The following is a 16,709-nucleotide window of genomic DNA, read 5'->3' on the forward strand; positions in this document are numbered from 1 at the left end:
GCTAGTGTAGGATCAAAGGAAATGGGGAAGGTGTGCTTATAATTAAACCTAGAAAATTGAATGCTTATTTTTTCTACATGGTGCAAACACTTACATCAGCCCTCTTAAAGAATGAAAGTAACTCTTTTAGATTTGTTTCTTAAGACTCAATGTCTGGTACCTTGTAACCACAAAGGGCAGCCAGGCAAAATATTTTAGCTAATATAAAAAGAATTAATCTCTTGCTATCCTCAGGGTCTAACTGTTTTCTGTCCAACCTGCTGGAAGATGTGGTGTGTTTTTTAGACCCATGGTATTGGTTTTACCCTATGTCCCTGGGTGACCACAATCTTTTCCCACAAGCATCACCCAAGACCTAAAACTGAGTGGACCCATTATTATTCAATTTTTCCATTATTCTTTCATTTCTATGCAGGTGTTAAAATATAGTAGTACATCTGACCTAACTGGGAAGAAATCAAGTAGCTAATAGAACTAAAACAAAGTAAAGACAATACAGCACTAAGACTTGGGACAACATCCCAACAAAAATTTGTACACCTTGTTAGCTATTAGTAAGCAGATTATTTCACAGCATGACTGTTTTAAAATCAAGTTTTAACAATATAGTAAAATCTGGGGTGTTTCTTTAATAAGGTTATTAATCATCTTGAAATTCATTACAAATCTTGTTTTGACAAAATGTTCTATTCAAAATGACCACACAGTCATCCCTTGCACATGCAGGTGATTGGTTCTAGGATTCCCTACAGATGTCAGAATCTGCAGGTGCTCACTTCTTACATATATAGGATCATGTACACATATAGTCAATTCACAAACTCCCATACACTTTAAATCTTGACTTCATTACTGGTAATATTCACCAACTTCTCTGAATAGATTTTAGACTATGTTGTTTAGGGAGTAATGACAAGAAAAACGTCTCTGTACGTTCAATATAAATGTACATTTTAAGAAGATTTTTCCACCTGTTGTTGTTGAATATGTGGGTGCACAGTGTTCTGATATGGAGGGAAATAACTATATAATATATAATTAAAATGGAACATGTATGATAAGATAGTATAAGGTATTATAGAAGCAGTTAAAGCTATGGCCCCAAAATATGTCAATGCTAAAATGAAGGGGAGACAGGGCACTGACAAAGTGATGAACCTTGGCTTTGTTGCTCAAAAGCACACTTGAAATAATTCTTCTTAATTCAAGAGACCATGACGGTAAAAAAAATTGCAGTGATTGGTGCTGGAGTCAGCGGACTGGGTGCCATCAAGAGCTGTTTGGAGGAGGGACTAGAACCTACGTGTTTTGAAAAGAGCAGTGACATTGGAGGACTGTGGAGATATGAGGTAATTTATAAACATTTTCAGCGTATGGCATCATCTATGTGTATGAGAGTTGCTTCTATTCAACTAAGAAATAAAACTGATACCATAAATTATTTCTTAAGTGTACTTTCCAAATTAGTGATAAATATTGAAAGCAAGTTAAAATTCCTTGTGGGACATGCACAGTCCTATTCAGTTTCATGTCCCTGACAGCCACCCCTACATATAACACTTAAGAAATTGATGCACAAGTTTGGCGTGGGAGTGCTGAAGCTCCAAGAGATGAAAAGTTATTGTATCCCTCTAGCAAACTCACTATTAGTTGTGGCATTTTCTTCCACGTTATACACTCTCCCTACACCTTGTTTTGTGTTATTAGTTATTGGAAAAACATGTCTCCACCAAGAAAGGTGCGCTTCCTTACAAACAGTGTCATGCATAATACTTAAAGAAGTGGGTCTATCTCATAGTGTCTCCAGAAGCCAGAACGGCGGAAGAGGAATCTTAACTTTGATGTGTCTTAGTGAAGCATAACACATGATCATTAAAAGCAGTTCTTACGAACTCACCACATTTATCTTATTGTCACCATTATTATTTCTTTATATTTTAATATACCCCATAGTTGCATGATTTTTTTTTTGCCCCAAAGCAGATAAGCATTGTATTCTGTATTACCTTCTCTTAAACAAAATCCCTTCCACTGTGAGGTAGATTTTGTCCATTAGGATCTCCCTTCCAAACCTTCTTTGAGCTATTTTTCTAATCTTTTCTCAGTCTGTAGGCATTCTTGGAGCCTGCTCTCTGTTTGCTGTTACGAAATAATTATTCCTACCACAGAGTCAGTCACTATAAATAGAATTATAGCAAGAGAACCCTCATCAGGAAATGGGCCTAACACCCTCATCCTGATGAGTTACTATCACAAAACCTGAAAACCAAATCATGGCTTTTCAAAACCAAACACCACTGTTCTGGTTAGCCCTAACACATTTGGAAGCCAAGGGTTGGTTTGTTTCCTTTAGGAAACACCAGAAATTGGAAGGCCTGGGATGTACAAATCTTTGACCTGCAATACGTCCAAGGAGATGACAGGCTTCAGCGACTACCCCATCCCTGACCATTACCCCAACTACATGCACAACACCAAAATGATGGAGTATCTCAGGATGTATGCCAGGCACTTCGGGCTGATGAAACACATCCAGTTCCAGGTAAGACGTGAAAGCCCGCCCACCGCCTGCTCGTTTGGTTGAGGTAAAGCCACAGTCAGAGCCAGCTGGGGCACAGTTTCAATCTGAATTTCCCATCCATGTCTCCACCACTCTCATGAATAGTGAAGACATATTTGTCTTATATACCTCACCAGATGAACCCAGTCCCAGCTGGAACCTGAATTCCAATTTTTGGCTAATTTTGTAAAATAAAAATACAGGTCATAGGAAATAAGGAGCAATGTATTTTGCACTCTAAGAAACCATAACATTTGGGAAATGGTCATTTTAGGAACTTATGTGCACACAACTTCTAACCACCCAGGAGCCATGTAGCATGAATTGTTAGGAGGTCTTAATAACATCAAACCTGGAGCTGGGTATTGGGGTGAATACTGGAAGATCAGAAAAGCAGAACAAGCCACAGCCACCTCACCTTGTCAGTTCCTCAGCTGATCCTGTTTCCTCAGACTGGAAGCCTTTGAGTCCTCATCCAAGTGAATCTCAGCTGAACTGTGCTGCTCAAAGCCTAAAAGCTTAACCAGCTAAAAGCTTCTAGTTTCTGGTCTTCACACCTTATATACCTTTCTGCTTTCTGCCATCACTCCCTGGGATTAAAGCCTCACTTCTTGGGATTAAAGGCCTGTGTCACCATGCCTGGCTGTTTCCAATCGGCCTTGAACTCACAGAGATCCGGATCTCTGCCTCTGGAATGCTAGGATTAAAGGTGTGTGTTACCACTGCCTATCCTCTATGTTTAATATTGTGGCTGTTCTGTTCTCTGACCCCAGATAAGTTTATTAGCGTGCACAATATTTTGGGGAATACAATACTACCACAGAGCCATGCGTAGAACTACTTTACCAACTTAAACATAAAATTCTACAGAAAAAAAAAATGGACAAAAATGTCCTAGAACTTGGGCTTTGTTCCTTGTTTCCTAGACAAAGGTGTGCAGTATAAGGAAGCGCCCTGATTTTTCATCCTCTGGCCAGTGGGACGTTGTGGTGGAGGCTGATGAGGTACAGAAAACTTATATCTTTGATGGGATCATGGTCTGCAGTGGACACTACAGCAAGAAGCATTTTCCTTTACAGGATTTTCCAGGTATTTCTCTGGTGTGTGTGTAAGAAGACTCAGGATTCTAGTCTCTTTTAAATGAATTAATGTATTTATTTATTTTTACATCCTGACCACAGTTTCCCCTTTCTTCCTTTTTTCTCAGTCTCTTCCCTGTCTCTTCTTTATCTTTGCCCTCCCCCCCCCCCCCCTGCCTGCCTGTCACCCAGCCACTCCTCCTGTTTCTATTCAGAAAAGGGCAGGCCTCCCATGGGTATCAACAAAGCATGGCATATCAAGTTGCAGTAAGACTAAGCACCTCCCCTCATATTAAGACTGGACAAGGCAGCCTAGTAGGAGGAAAAGGGCCCCCAAAGCCAGCAAAATAGTCAGAGACAGCCCCTGCTCCCACTGTTAGGAGTCCCAAGAGGACCAAGCTACACAACTGTCACATACATGGGGAGGGCCCATGTCAGTCCCATGCAGGCTCCCAGGTTGTTGGTTCAGTCTCTGTGAGCCTCTATAAACCTGGGTTAGTTGAGTCTGTGGGTTTTCTTGTGATGTCCTTGACCCCTCTGGCTCCTATAATCCTTTTTCTCCCTGTAGCACAGGTCCATCTAATGTTTTCTGTGAGTCTCTGCATCTGTTTTCATCAGTTGTTGGCTGAAGCCTCTCTGATGACAACTGGGCCAGGAACAATCTATGAGTATAGCAGAATACTGCTAAGGCATCATTACATTGACTTTTTTTTTTTTTTTGCCAGTCATATTTAGTACTATCCTAGCTCTCTGGGCTGTCCAGCTTCTGGGCCCTGGCACTCCAAACAGTGTCAGAGGTGTGCTCACTCTGGGTCTCAGGCTGGGCCAGCCATTGGTTGGCTAGGCATTAAGAGTACTGAAGGAGATGACTGGCAAAGGAGGGCATTTCGGGGCAAGGTAGACACCTAGTGCAAGGGAAATTCCCAGGATCTACAAGGGTGACCCCAGCTAAGACTCCTAGCAATAAGGGATATGTAGCATGAACTAGACATCTGCTGTGGCCAGGCAAGACTTCCAGTGGAGGGACTGGGACACTAACCTAGCCACATAACCTTCTGCCTACAGGATATGATAAATATGGAGTTAAAATGACTGTCATTCTCGGCATTTCTGGGCTTCTGGGAAGTTTAAAACTGCATATGTGATTGGCACTCAATTGCTTTTGGATAACACTGATGTACATTGCTATAAAGCTTTACAAATTTTATAAGCAAAGAGTTATGAAAAGTGAAGAAACAGTCTCATATCGCTGAACAGAAAATGAGAAAAGTATAATAACATTATAAAGTGACAGAGAGTTAACACATTGAGTCAGTCTTAAATGGGTATCTTTTCATTAGTCACTTTGAAAAATCTGATCTGATTTTGTTTTCAGCCATATACTCACTAATGCTTTGTTCCTTAGATGACAATAGTCTGTATTCATGGCATATAAAGTTGAGTATAAAGGAGAGAATTAAGTAACATGAACTTCATGTTTACGAATGAAATTTACCAACCAATGTTTTCACTTCTGCTTGTGACTTGGGGGATTTGACTCTTCCTTCACAGGAATCACCAAGTTCCAAGGCAGCCATCTCCACAGCTGGGAGTACAAGCACCCAGGCGACTTTGAGGGGAAGAGAGTGGTCGTGATTGGCATTGGGAATTCTGGAGCAGATGTAGCAAGCGAGATCAGCCGTGTCAGTGAACAGGTTTGATGTCATACCCTGATTTTGCTCTTGTGGGTAACCTTGAAACCTGCAGAGAATATGAGTCTAGATTTTCTCTGGCTTTAGCAGGGATGTTCTCATTAGAACTGCAAGGGCATGTTTTTCTGCTGACTATATATGAATAAAAGAATAAAGAACTCCAAAGCGACAATACTCCAAGTCCATAACGAACTAGAGCTGTGGAAGTAATAACTAACTAGAGTCAGATAACTTAGGATTAGCTACAAGTAGCTAAATGGGACATTTCCAAACAAAATGAATTTTACAGAAGACCCTGCTTTCATATTGGGAATGAAGTTTAAAGAGCAATCGATATACACAAATCTGAGTGTTTAAAATATATTGCTGATCTGTGCTGAAGGTGGTATGAAAGAGAAAAAATTCCATGTTCTCCACTGACTATGACCAAATAAGCCATAGGGGAAGAGAAGCAGTCCTTCCTCTGTAGTAAATATTGCTGAGCATGAAAGGACATTCCTACAATTCAAAATTAGTTGTTTTTTTTTTATTTTAATTCATACCTTATAGGAAACACAAGATTTCCCAACTTGAATAATTTTTGTAAAATATGTTAATCATGTCATTCTGGGATACATGAGTCACAGATCTCCATGACAATGGCATCACTCTAGTGGTGGTTAACATCGATAAAAAGCTTTCTTTTCAAAGTCTTGTTAAATGACACAAAATAGAACAAAATACTTATCAAAATGTGTATTTCCTCCTTTTGCACTGTAAGCATTTTGTTTGTAATTTTCCAATTGTAAATGTGAGAAAATCCCAGTGTGGATTTCTATATCTGACTTGTTTTCACCCCAAATGTTTTATTCACATGTTTCTCTATCACTTTAAAAATTTCATCTGAAAGAACTTACATAGAATTTGAATGTGAACTGCTAACACTCAACATAATAACCTATTGTGCTGTTGTGGGGTTTTTCCCATATTTGGGGACCTCAGATATTCCACACATCTAACATAGCTGGAGCAAACACCACAAGGAGAGTAGACCCATGACAAAATGACTTTCAGTAATTGGATCTCTTTATAAAGAAGGGGCAGGGAAAGGAAGCTGGCTAGTTGGACAAGGCAATATGAGAAGTTAATTCCATTGACAATTAGAAAAAAAAACTGCAAGGATATAAGGCCAGAGTGATTAGTAGCTAAATACTTACTAGGCAACCACTCCTCTCTTGAAGGTTTTCCTCAGCACAAGACGAGGGGCGTGGATTTGGAACCGGGTTTGGGACCATGGGAATCCCATGGATGCTACACTCTTCACTCGTTATAACAGAGCTGTCCAAAAGGTCTGCCCCACATACCTGATCAACAGACAGATAGAGAAGAAGTTAAACTCGAGGTTTGACCATGCCAATTATGGACTGCTGCCTCAACACAGGTAAAGTCTGGAATTTCAAGCAGACAATATCTTTAAGCTATTAGACTAGTCAACTAAATCTGTAAGTACATGAATGGGATAAGGGGTACCATTAATTCCTCATGGCATTTGATTTTACAGGGAATATCCAAATTATTTCCTTCCTACTGAAGGTTCTTTGCTATCCAACTAAGGTAGATGAAAAATTGTGCAGAGTGGGCAAGTAGAGACTTTAAAACGTGTCTTATTTGAAATTTATACAAGGTCAACTTGCCATAACTTCCTGGTTTCTTGCCATCTTCTGTCGACTACTTCATATTCACTCTTTAAACTCAAAACTCTGACTCCATGCTTACCTTCAGACCCATCACCATCCAGGACAATTCATTATCTGCATACAGAAACCCCGTGGCCTTTGACCTCTTCACCTGCACTGCCTTTCCGCTATCCCATTTGCATGACTCCCAGCCTCAGCCACCCTAACCCTCATCACTGAAAACTGCAATGTGTATAGACATCTTTCCCAAACTCCTTCTGAACCTGAGAATTCTTAGCTTTTTTCCTGTTGCTTCACTCGACACCAGCCAGTTTTCAGGCCTGACCTAGTCCTCTAATCCCATGTCTTCCTTCTCTGGTCCTTCTAAGTTTATGGCCACTTTGCTTCTGTTTTCTTCTCCTTTTCTCCATAAGACATCTAAGACTTGGTGTCGCTGTCTGTCCACTCTCAGTCCTACTTTGTTTCCATCTTAAGTAGCGCCCTGCATTAAAATTTCAAATCCCATAGCTGGAGAGATGGCTCAGTGGGTAAAGGCACCTGCTCCCACCCCTGATGATCTGAATTTGATCCTCAGAATCTACATGATGGAAAGAGAGAACTGACTCCCACGAGTTACTCTCTGACCTCTACACACACTGTGGTGTACTTGATGTACACACATACAGATAAGTTTTTAAAAAATGTATTTTTTTATTCCAGGAAAATATAACAAAGGTTTGAATTAATGAAAACATAAAATCAATATTAACAGATATCTAGGAGGATGCATACATAGTTTTTGCTTAACTCAGATCATATGTATGACTACAGGTTCCTTTTCATGGAGAAATTATCCACAACCTGTGAAATATGTTCATTAATATTACTTTTGTACTAATGTACCCTGGCAATGTGACTCCCTGATAATAATTCATGGCTCAAACCTTAAACTGAAATTTACCAAAGGTCTCAGTGTCACTTATCACGAACATTCCCATTGAAGATTCGTTCCCTAGGTCTTTAAAAATCTTAGCAACTAGGGCTATAAGGGTAGTTCAGCAAATCAGGTACTTGTCACCAAGCCTGACAATCTGAACCTGGAACCCACATGGTAGAAGGAGAGAATCAGCTTCCACCAAGTTGTCCTCTGACCTCTACATCCTCACACACACACACACACACACACACACACACACACACACAAGTAAGTCAGTAAATAAGTAAATAAATGTAATAAGTCAGTAAATGCAAGAAAATATTAATGACTAGTTAATGTCAACTGAGTTTACATAGTGTCAAGAACAAATAAATACGTAAAAAATTAACATACTTTGTAGCATACATATTTAATTCAATCACTGAGAAGGCTGAGACAGGCAGATCTCTGTGAGTACAAGAGCAACCTGAGCTACAAAAGGAATTCCAGGCCAGCCAGGGCTACATAGTGAATCTCTGTCTCAATAAACAATTAATACACTTTATTCCTTGTAAAAAGTATTATTATCTAAAGAAATTTAGTATGTATTAGCAAATCTTACATGGTGTTGTATCATTATGAGTGTTCTATTAATTAAGAAAGTGAAATCAAAGTGTCTCATGGTTTATCCAAAGGCCTCCCAATGGGTGAGAAACTGAGCAAGTATCAGAGTTCAGTTCTGAATTAGAAAATCAGGACTTTACTAATGAGCTACATTGTCATCTGAGGATGCAGAAAAGCAGAATAAAAATTATTGAAGCTACACAACCATTCCCAAAGCCTATACTAGATTTTTATTAAGAAGTTCTATACTCATCTCTTGATACAGAGTACTTGACCACCGAACAGTTCTCAGTGACGACCTGCCAAATCGAATCATTACTGGAAAAGTGCAGATAAAACCCAATGTGAAAGAGTTCACTTCAACATCGGCCATCTTTGAGGATGGAACTGAGGAGAGCATCGATGTTGTCATCTTTGCCACAGGCTATACATTGTCCTTCCCTTTCTTGAATGATGAATCAACCATCCTGGATAGCGAGTACTCCATGTTTAAATTCATCTTCCCTCCCGAGTTGGAGAAGCCAACCCTAGCTTTCATTGGCATCCTCCAGCCAGCTGGGGCCATCATCCCTACATCAGAGCTCCAAAGTCGATGGGTTGTGAGTGTGTTCATAGGTATGTACTGATCTTTCCATGGATACAGAATGTTCCAAATGCTCTATGATTTAAGAGTCACTAAGAGGTCTTCTGTTTATTGCTCTCATTATATCAAATTGTCTGACATTTCACCATTAAAAATAAACTACTACAGCCAGGCGGTGCTGCAGGTAGATCTCTGTGAGTTCAAGGCCAGCTTGGTCTACAGAATGAGTTCCAGAACAAATAGAGCTATGCAGAGAAACCCTGTCTTGAAAAACCAAAAGAATTAAAATAAATTAATTAATTTAATTAAATAAACCACTTTGAATTCTTCTGAAGGTTGATATTTCATTTTTAGTAGAATTCTCTTAAAAATGACAATACCCAAATAATAAAAATTATAAAACCAAGAAAATAGTAATGAGGTTATATTTTAATTCATCTGCTACTTTTCAGCAGAAAACTTAGCGTGAGGTTTTATGGAAACATAAATTAGGTTGGAAAACAAACATGGGACGAACTACATAGGACACATCTCAGAAATGTAGTGAAGTCATTTTACTCTGCTGACCAACTCCAATCCTATTCTTGATTTGTTTCCCAAGTCTTTACCCAAATTGATGCTTCTGGGCAAAACAAATTTGCTAGTAGAATGAAATCAAAGTCAGTTTCGGGAGAGTTGCCTTGCAGTGTCTGAGAGCAAAGTATGTGGACTCAATGTGCAGCCCTTCACCTCGCAGCCTTAAACGATCTTGACCAAGTTTTCTACACATTATTTAATGAGGAGTCAGGATTCTTCCTTCTTAGGACAGCGCTTCCTCAGAACATGACACAATGTGGTGGATGTCTTTGCTAAGTCCTCAGCATTCTGAGACATAAAATCACTGACATGGCAATTCCCTAAGTGAGATTTGAACATGTATCTGTAGTGAAGTGTGAATGATAGCTCCTTCAAGTTCTCTTCCATCATTTATTCTCTGAAGCTTTGGGTGAGCCCATTTAACATTCATTTAAAACTCTACAGCATAGCTCTACTTGACATGCTGGTTTCTGTTTTCTATATTGCTTACTTCTGTTTCACCTTATCAATATATGTTTTCTGTGCTGACTTCCATCAAATGGATGATATGATGGTGACCATATGAGAAAACAGTTAGACAGTTGTTTATAATGGTTATTATATTTTGGGTCTTCTCTTCATATCAAATTGACTTTTAGTAAAGTCAAATTTTCCAAAGGTTTATTTTAGTATAATATACACATACAAAAAGTACATATATCATGCATTCAATAATTTTCACAAATCAAATACACATATAACTATTCAACCACAATTTAGATTAAAAATAAATGGAATAACCAGAACTCAGAAACTTTCTCTTCATTCTTTACCAGCCTTTCCCAGCATCACCAAAGAAAGCAATGCTCATTTCCGATCGTGGAAGTCAGGTTTTATCTTCTTCCTTTGTGCAAATGTAATCATAGATTTTGTGAATTTGGGGGGGGGGCAGGAAAGTTCAAGCAGATGGTGGAGTGATGTGGAGGAGGAAAATGTGGGTGGGGGAAGGTTTGGCCAAAATGGAGTGTGCATGAATAAGCTACATGGGAACCTATGGTTGTGTAACACAAGTTAAAACATAGAACAAGGTAATATGAAAGACCTGGAGGAGGAATGCTGGGAGAATATGCACTATATGGTGTTTGACTTCTTTCTCCTACAATATTGTGAACTGAATCCTCATTTTACAGTCATTTTCTTCTCTTAATATATAGCACTCAATATCGGTTTCTATTTGATATATGCAAATGTATATATTTACATATTTATCTACAATTTTTTTGTATTAATGGCCACTTAGAATCATTATCTTTTTTTTTTTTCTGAAGCTGAGAACCAACCCCAGGGCCTTGCACTTGCTAGGCAAGTGCTCTACCACTGAGCTAAATCCCCAACCCCTGCTGACCAACTCCAATCATATTCTTGATTTATTTCCCAAGTCTCTAAAAACTGATGCTTCTGGGCAAAACAAATTTGCTAGTAGAATGAAATTAAAGTCAGTTTCAGGAGAGCTGCCTTGCAGTGTTTTTATAGAATTATTATAAACAGTGATACCTGGACAAGCATGCACATGTATTTCATTGAGTATATGCAGATTTCCATTTGGTATATTTGTAGAAGAATAATTGATGTTTCACAAGATGTGCGTATGTGTACAGTAGTAATTTAAAGTCCTACATGACCTTTCAGTTCTCCAATTCTGATCCTTTCATGCTTTGCACACTTATAATTGAAATGTATTTTGAAATATTTGAGGGTACTGAGCATACGCCATAATTTTTCAGAAACAATAGATACGTGACACCTGGTGAAGCAACAAGGCAGATCATTTCTAAGCAGCACGCCTACTCCTCTTTGTCCTGCCTCCCTAGTGCTGTTTATCGTTCTGTTTGTTGTAGCTTCCTTGTCCCTGACACATTCACACATACAGAATTTCCGTACAATACTTGCTCTCCTTTCAAAATGTAGCTATTGCATTTTGAGGACATTTTCCCTCAGTGTATACTTTCAGAATACACAATGAAAACTAAGAAATGTTCTTAACTCAAAAGACAGAAGAATTGTGTTTGGGATGTAAGCTCAGTGCTAAGCCACGTTCAGATAAGAGAAACTTTGAGTCAGGTCCCAGGATAGTTTGGGGATCTTTGGAAGACTATAAGACATGTAAAGGGCATTCATAGTTTTGAGGGATGTGAAGTGTACATTTAAACTAAGAAAAAATTGAACATCTATTTATCTTAAAGGGAAAGCCGAATTCCCTAGCTGACATCCTGGGCATGGTGATGGAAAGAAAAATCTCTTCCTTTGAAAGTCATTAAACATTAGGCTTTGATTAGAAACTTTATAGAGGCCTGAAGATTCTATTCTATTTCAAAACCATTCTTTTGTTTATTTGTGTACTCTGGTCCTCATGTCAACCCTCCAATGTCTCTATCTTGTTTTCTCAGGACTGAAAAAGTTGCCCTCAAAGACAGACATGATGGCTGACATCAACAGAAAAAGACGAAAAATGACCGTAGAGTAAGAAATCTAATTTTTTGTTAAAATAAACAAAACCTGTTCAGAGGGGGATATTTGATTTTGTTTTTATAGTCAGCACCTACATGAGCCCTAATAAGATAATCTTAGTTCAAGCATATCATGCTGAGTTCTTTTAAAACACGGGTCTGATTGTGGAACATAAATCTGACATGACATGTTAAATAATCACAGAACATCAAGTCTACATGATGAGAAATAAGAACAGAGGTTCAAAAAAAAAAAAAAAAACTAAACATAGACCTAACAGATATACCACTTCTCAGTGTTTACCCAAAGACTCCAGGTCAACATATCACAAAGTCAAACTGCACATCAGTATTTATTGCATCCCTATTCACAGTAGCTAGGTTAGGGAAACAATGCAGGTATCCAGGAGGATAGCAAAAACTACGCATTATATTCACAATGAAGTTTTTAGTCCTAAGCAAAAATAAGTTTTATCATTTGCAAGAATATGGATATAAATGAAAAAGATATTATATTGCACTTTTCTCTCATTTGTGGGCCCTAGACATTACAGATACATAAAATAATCTGCACTGGTGACATGAAAATAGAAACAAACTAATTTGGGTAACTATGGGGACTAATGGCAGTGTGGGGAAATAAAGTGAAGGGTAGTGAGGTCAGGGGGGTCACACGCTCCAAGTATGTTATATACTTGCATGAAAAGGCACTTATATAACCCTGTATAATTTTAAAGAAATTTAAATGGCAGAGCAAAGAAGGATTCGTGACGCCCAGAAGACAGCATTTTGCAGCCCTTCTCCTCATCTTCTGGTTTTGCATTCTTTCCTCCCTCTCTTCATTGATATTCTCTGAACCTTAGCGTGGGCAGTACAAATGCCCTGTGTAGGGCTGAGCACTTAGCTATCATTTATCCTCAGCACCGTGAGGCTCTGAATTCATCACCACTCATTACAAAGAGAAACTGTTCAATTAAGGCCAAGAGTAGTAGCATTTTTTAATGAGTATAAACATAAATATTTAGAAGGTGGTTTGGAGTCACACAATAGTAAATTCTCTCCTACTGCCCAAAAACTTTGCAGACATGAGGTTTTTACTGGGTTTATAGTACGAGGCATGAATTTCTTCCTGTGAAGCAGGCCTCAGATCCCATTAGAGGGTGATTGGTTACCCCCACAACAGTCTTGCTACTACTGTACCAGTGGACATAGTTTGCCTGGCAGGTAGATATTGACAATCACTAAGGTTCACAGTTGGGCAAGACCAACAATGACTGTTCTCCCCTCGCAGCTGTGAGTTTGGTAGTAAATGGCTTAGTACTGCTCTCCTTAGCCTACTTTAATGTTTCTTTCTAACTTAATTCTTTCACTTTTTATTATGCTTATCTTATATGATGCAAATTTATCTCGTCCCAACATTTTGAAAAGTTTCAATATTTTTTAAATTGTGGCACTTTCTATTTTGTGTCTCTTTTACCTGAGGATGATTCAACAGAGTGGTTTCTGGTTTGGTTTGGTTTGGTTTGGTTTGGTTTGGTATGGTATGGTATGGTATGGTATGGTATGGTATGGTATGGTATGGTTTGGAGATAGGGACTGATATTATAACCTAAGCTAGCCTTGAACTCATTATATAGCCCAGGCTGACCTTGAACTTCCTTGAAGTTCCTAAGTATTGGAACTTGAAGTATATGCCACTGTGCATGCTTGCAGAGATGCTTTTAATTTTTCAAGTATTGGCTCCTCTAAAAATAGTGACTTATTATTATCTAGGAATATTCAAAGAAAGAATTTGTATACAGAATTAGCGTATGGAGATGATTTATGTAGCTTGGAAACTTGAAGTGATCAATGAAGTTTCATACACTGTGACTTATATATTCCTTGCTAATTTAATTCATACCACGGAACTGGAATCTGTATCTAGAAGGGAAATCCAGATTAAAAACTTCATCTGGTCATTCAGTGTTTCTTCTTTATATATGTCAGTCACTCTGCTGGGTACTTGGGAACTTTAAAGCTTTCAGGAATTTGTATCATGTATTAAGAGACCATAGTGTGCTAAGGGAGTTGAGGCAAATGTATGACATTAAAATTTAATAAGTGTAAAATCATGAAATCAACAAGCAAATAGAAGCAAACTCTACTGGAAACTAGGGGGAACAATAGTGGCTGAAATCTGATGCTTCTTATGTTTCTGTTCTCACCCCAGCTTTACAAAAAACCTCAGAGATTCTCGTCAAGTACAGTTCATCGACTACATGGATGAAATCGCTTCAGAATTAGGTGTCAAACCCAACCTGCTCTCTCTCTTCCTCTGGGACATAAAGCTGGCCAAAGAGATTTTCTATGGTCCCTGCACCTCCTACCAATACCGTCTACAGGGGCCAGGGAAATGGGCTGGGGCCCGGGCAGCCATCCTCACTCAGAGAGAAAGGATGCTCAAACCCCTGAGAACCCGTGTGCTCCAACACTCCCAGGCCTCCCTCTCTCGTCTTTTCTGGGTCAAAAGTATCTGTGTTGTCATGTTTTTCTTTGTGTCCATGTTAACTATCATGTATATCACAAGTCATTAACTTCATATTGACATAGATATTTATGAAGCTGGAGAGTAAACTATTGTTATTTAAACTGTATATTATAGGATCTGTTAAATATATGGGGGAACATGTTTATTAGACTAGTTCACAAATGGATCTTCAAATGTAAACAAAATTACTTCAATAATGACTTTATGAGGAGAGCTTTGAAAAGGTATAATTTATTTCCATTTTATTCCCAAAGTTACTATATATATATATATATATATATATATATATATACTATATATATATTCCATGAGGAATAGTTAAAAGTGAGATCAATTTTATTTAATTGACAAGAGAGACTAATTAACCAGGAGTAAACCTTACTTGACCAAAACCAGGAATAAACTTTATTTAATAAAAGAGCACAGAGACTATGTAATGAGGGATAACCCTTAAAAGTACATTCTAAGACTTCAAAATATTTTCCCCATTCTTGACCCCCTAGAAAATTATAGCTGTTTTGAGTTGTTATTTGGTTGATTGGTTGTTAGTTTTAAGACTCAGTATGTATATAGTCTGGAATGGCCTCATATTCATGCTTTTTACTACTGTATGCTGGGATTGTAAACCAGTGCCAAGCACTGGGCCCTCAAGAAAGATTCTTCAATAGAAAACTCTGAAATTCATCCACTTATCACTTATCAAACAGCTCTATGTGTCAAAGTGTTACAGGTCAGCATAATATGTTGTAGCTCCTGATTTAAGGCAGTACAAAGGCTGATATCACTGTCTAATATTGCTGCCAGAATGTTTAGCTTGAATGAAATTGAAGAAAGGTAGACATTTCCAATAAATCTTAGCTCCATTCCGAAATAAAACTGAACTACCATGCTATAATGATCAAAAGAAAGTATCTGAATACTGATAAGATACACTATTATATGGTCTTATTTAATTAGCAACAATATTGTGTGGTATAATAATACTATGTTTATGAATCAGAATATTCTTATTTCTAAGAGGTAGGCAAAAGTAAGCATTAAGTAGTGTGATGTGTACATTTTATTTGCAATGGACATTTATCTGCATGTGAGAGGCTGGCAGGAACAGAGTAAGAGACACGGGGGTAAAATATAAGGGGCAGAACTACCACCATTTGTGACTCTGGTTAAAACTTGTGCAGCTGTCCATAGCACTAATCTTTTAGCCCTTTTGTAAACTTAATAAATTCAAAATTAAAAAAAAAACTTTAAAAATTATCTTCTACAATGATTTATGTGCTACAATGAGGGAGAGGGTTTAATGAGGCTTACCATAGTGAAAATATCTTCCATGACAGCCTTGGTCTTGAGTCCCTGGAATTGCAGGAGTCCATTCACTATGAAACAGTTCCCCACCATTCATTAGTCCTTTTGCTGTGTAGCTTTTTCCCAGACATTGAGACATCCCTTCCTGAGGAGAGATGGGTGGGGAATGCTGTGGGGAGAAGCTTATGACACTGAAAAGGATGAAACTTGCAAGGCTTAGGAAGCTCCTGAAAAGAAGGGCACTCACCAGGCCCTGCCCCTCGCTAGAAAGGCCATCAACAATAGCTGGAGAAAGGAGAGTCTAGTGGAATTACTTGCAAGCTGGGAAGAAAGCTCCAGGAATGCAGGTTTTGTGAGTCACTAGGATGGACTTTCGTTTGGTGAAGCCTCAAATATATCTCAAATTCAGGACGGGTAGAACTTCCAAGTACCTGGCTTATGGCATCCGGGGAAAGGACTGCCTAAGAGATTGTCAAGTTCTGTTTTATACAATTCTGTCATTGAATCCACACTGAGAATCAGAGAAGTGTCAGCTCAGACTTTCTTCTTGACATTATTAATGTCTTCGGTTAAGGATTTCAAGGCAATAATCTTTAAGCCACATATACCTTTTTCAGGTTATCATTTTACTGAGCTACAGTAATCTAACCTGTAAATCTACCCCAGCCTAGGTAAACCACCATAGTCTACAATGTACTGAAGAA

The 16,709-nt window shown here is 38.4% G+C and overlaps 1 protein-coding gene across 1 annotated transcript; it reads left to right on the forward strand.

The window, feature by feature from the left end:
• The first annotated feature begins 1,214 nt into the window (after positions 1-1,214).
• Positions 1,215-14,746, forward strand: LOC118593528 (flavin-containing monooxygenase 5-like). Its single transcript, XM_036203061.1, has 9 exons — positions 1,215-1,349; positions 2,354-2,542; positions 3,487-3,649; positions 5,191-5,333; positions 6,551-6,750; positions 8,791-9,140; positions 12,111-12,183; positions 13,328-13,330; positions 14,383-14,746. The coding sequence occupies exons 1-9, from the start codon at positions 1,215-1,217 to the stop codon at positions 14,744-14,746; spliced, it is 1,620 nt and encodes a 539-aa protein (XP_036058954.1).
• Positions 14,747-16,709: the final 1,963 nt, after the last annotated feature.

Source organism: Onychomys torridus, chromosome 11 (assembly GCF_903995425.1).
Source record: "Onychomys torridus chromosome 11, mOncTor1.1, whole genome shotgun sequence".
NCBI classification, from domain to species: domain Eukaryota; kingdom Metazoa; phylum Chordata; class Mammalia; order Rodentia; family Cricetidae; genus Onychomys; species Onychomys torridus.

Bases quoted from the DNA above. Each gene is read 5' to 3' on its own strand.
- LOC118593528 (XM_036203061.1), top strand. From the start codon at position 1,215: ATGACGGTAAAAAAAATTGCAGTGATTGGTGCTGGAGTCAGCGGACTG. The intron at 6,751-8,790 runs GTAAAGTCTGGA...CTCTTGATACAG, and splicing joins GGACTGCTGCCTCAACACAG to AGTACTTGACCACCGAACAG. The intron at 9,141-12,110 runs GTATGTACTGAT...TTGTTTTCTCAG, and splicing joins GGTTGTGAGTGTGTTCATAG to GACTGAAAAAGTTGCCCTCA.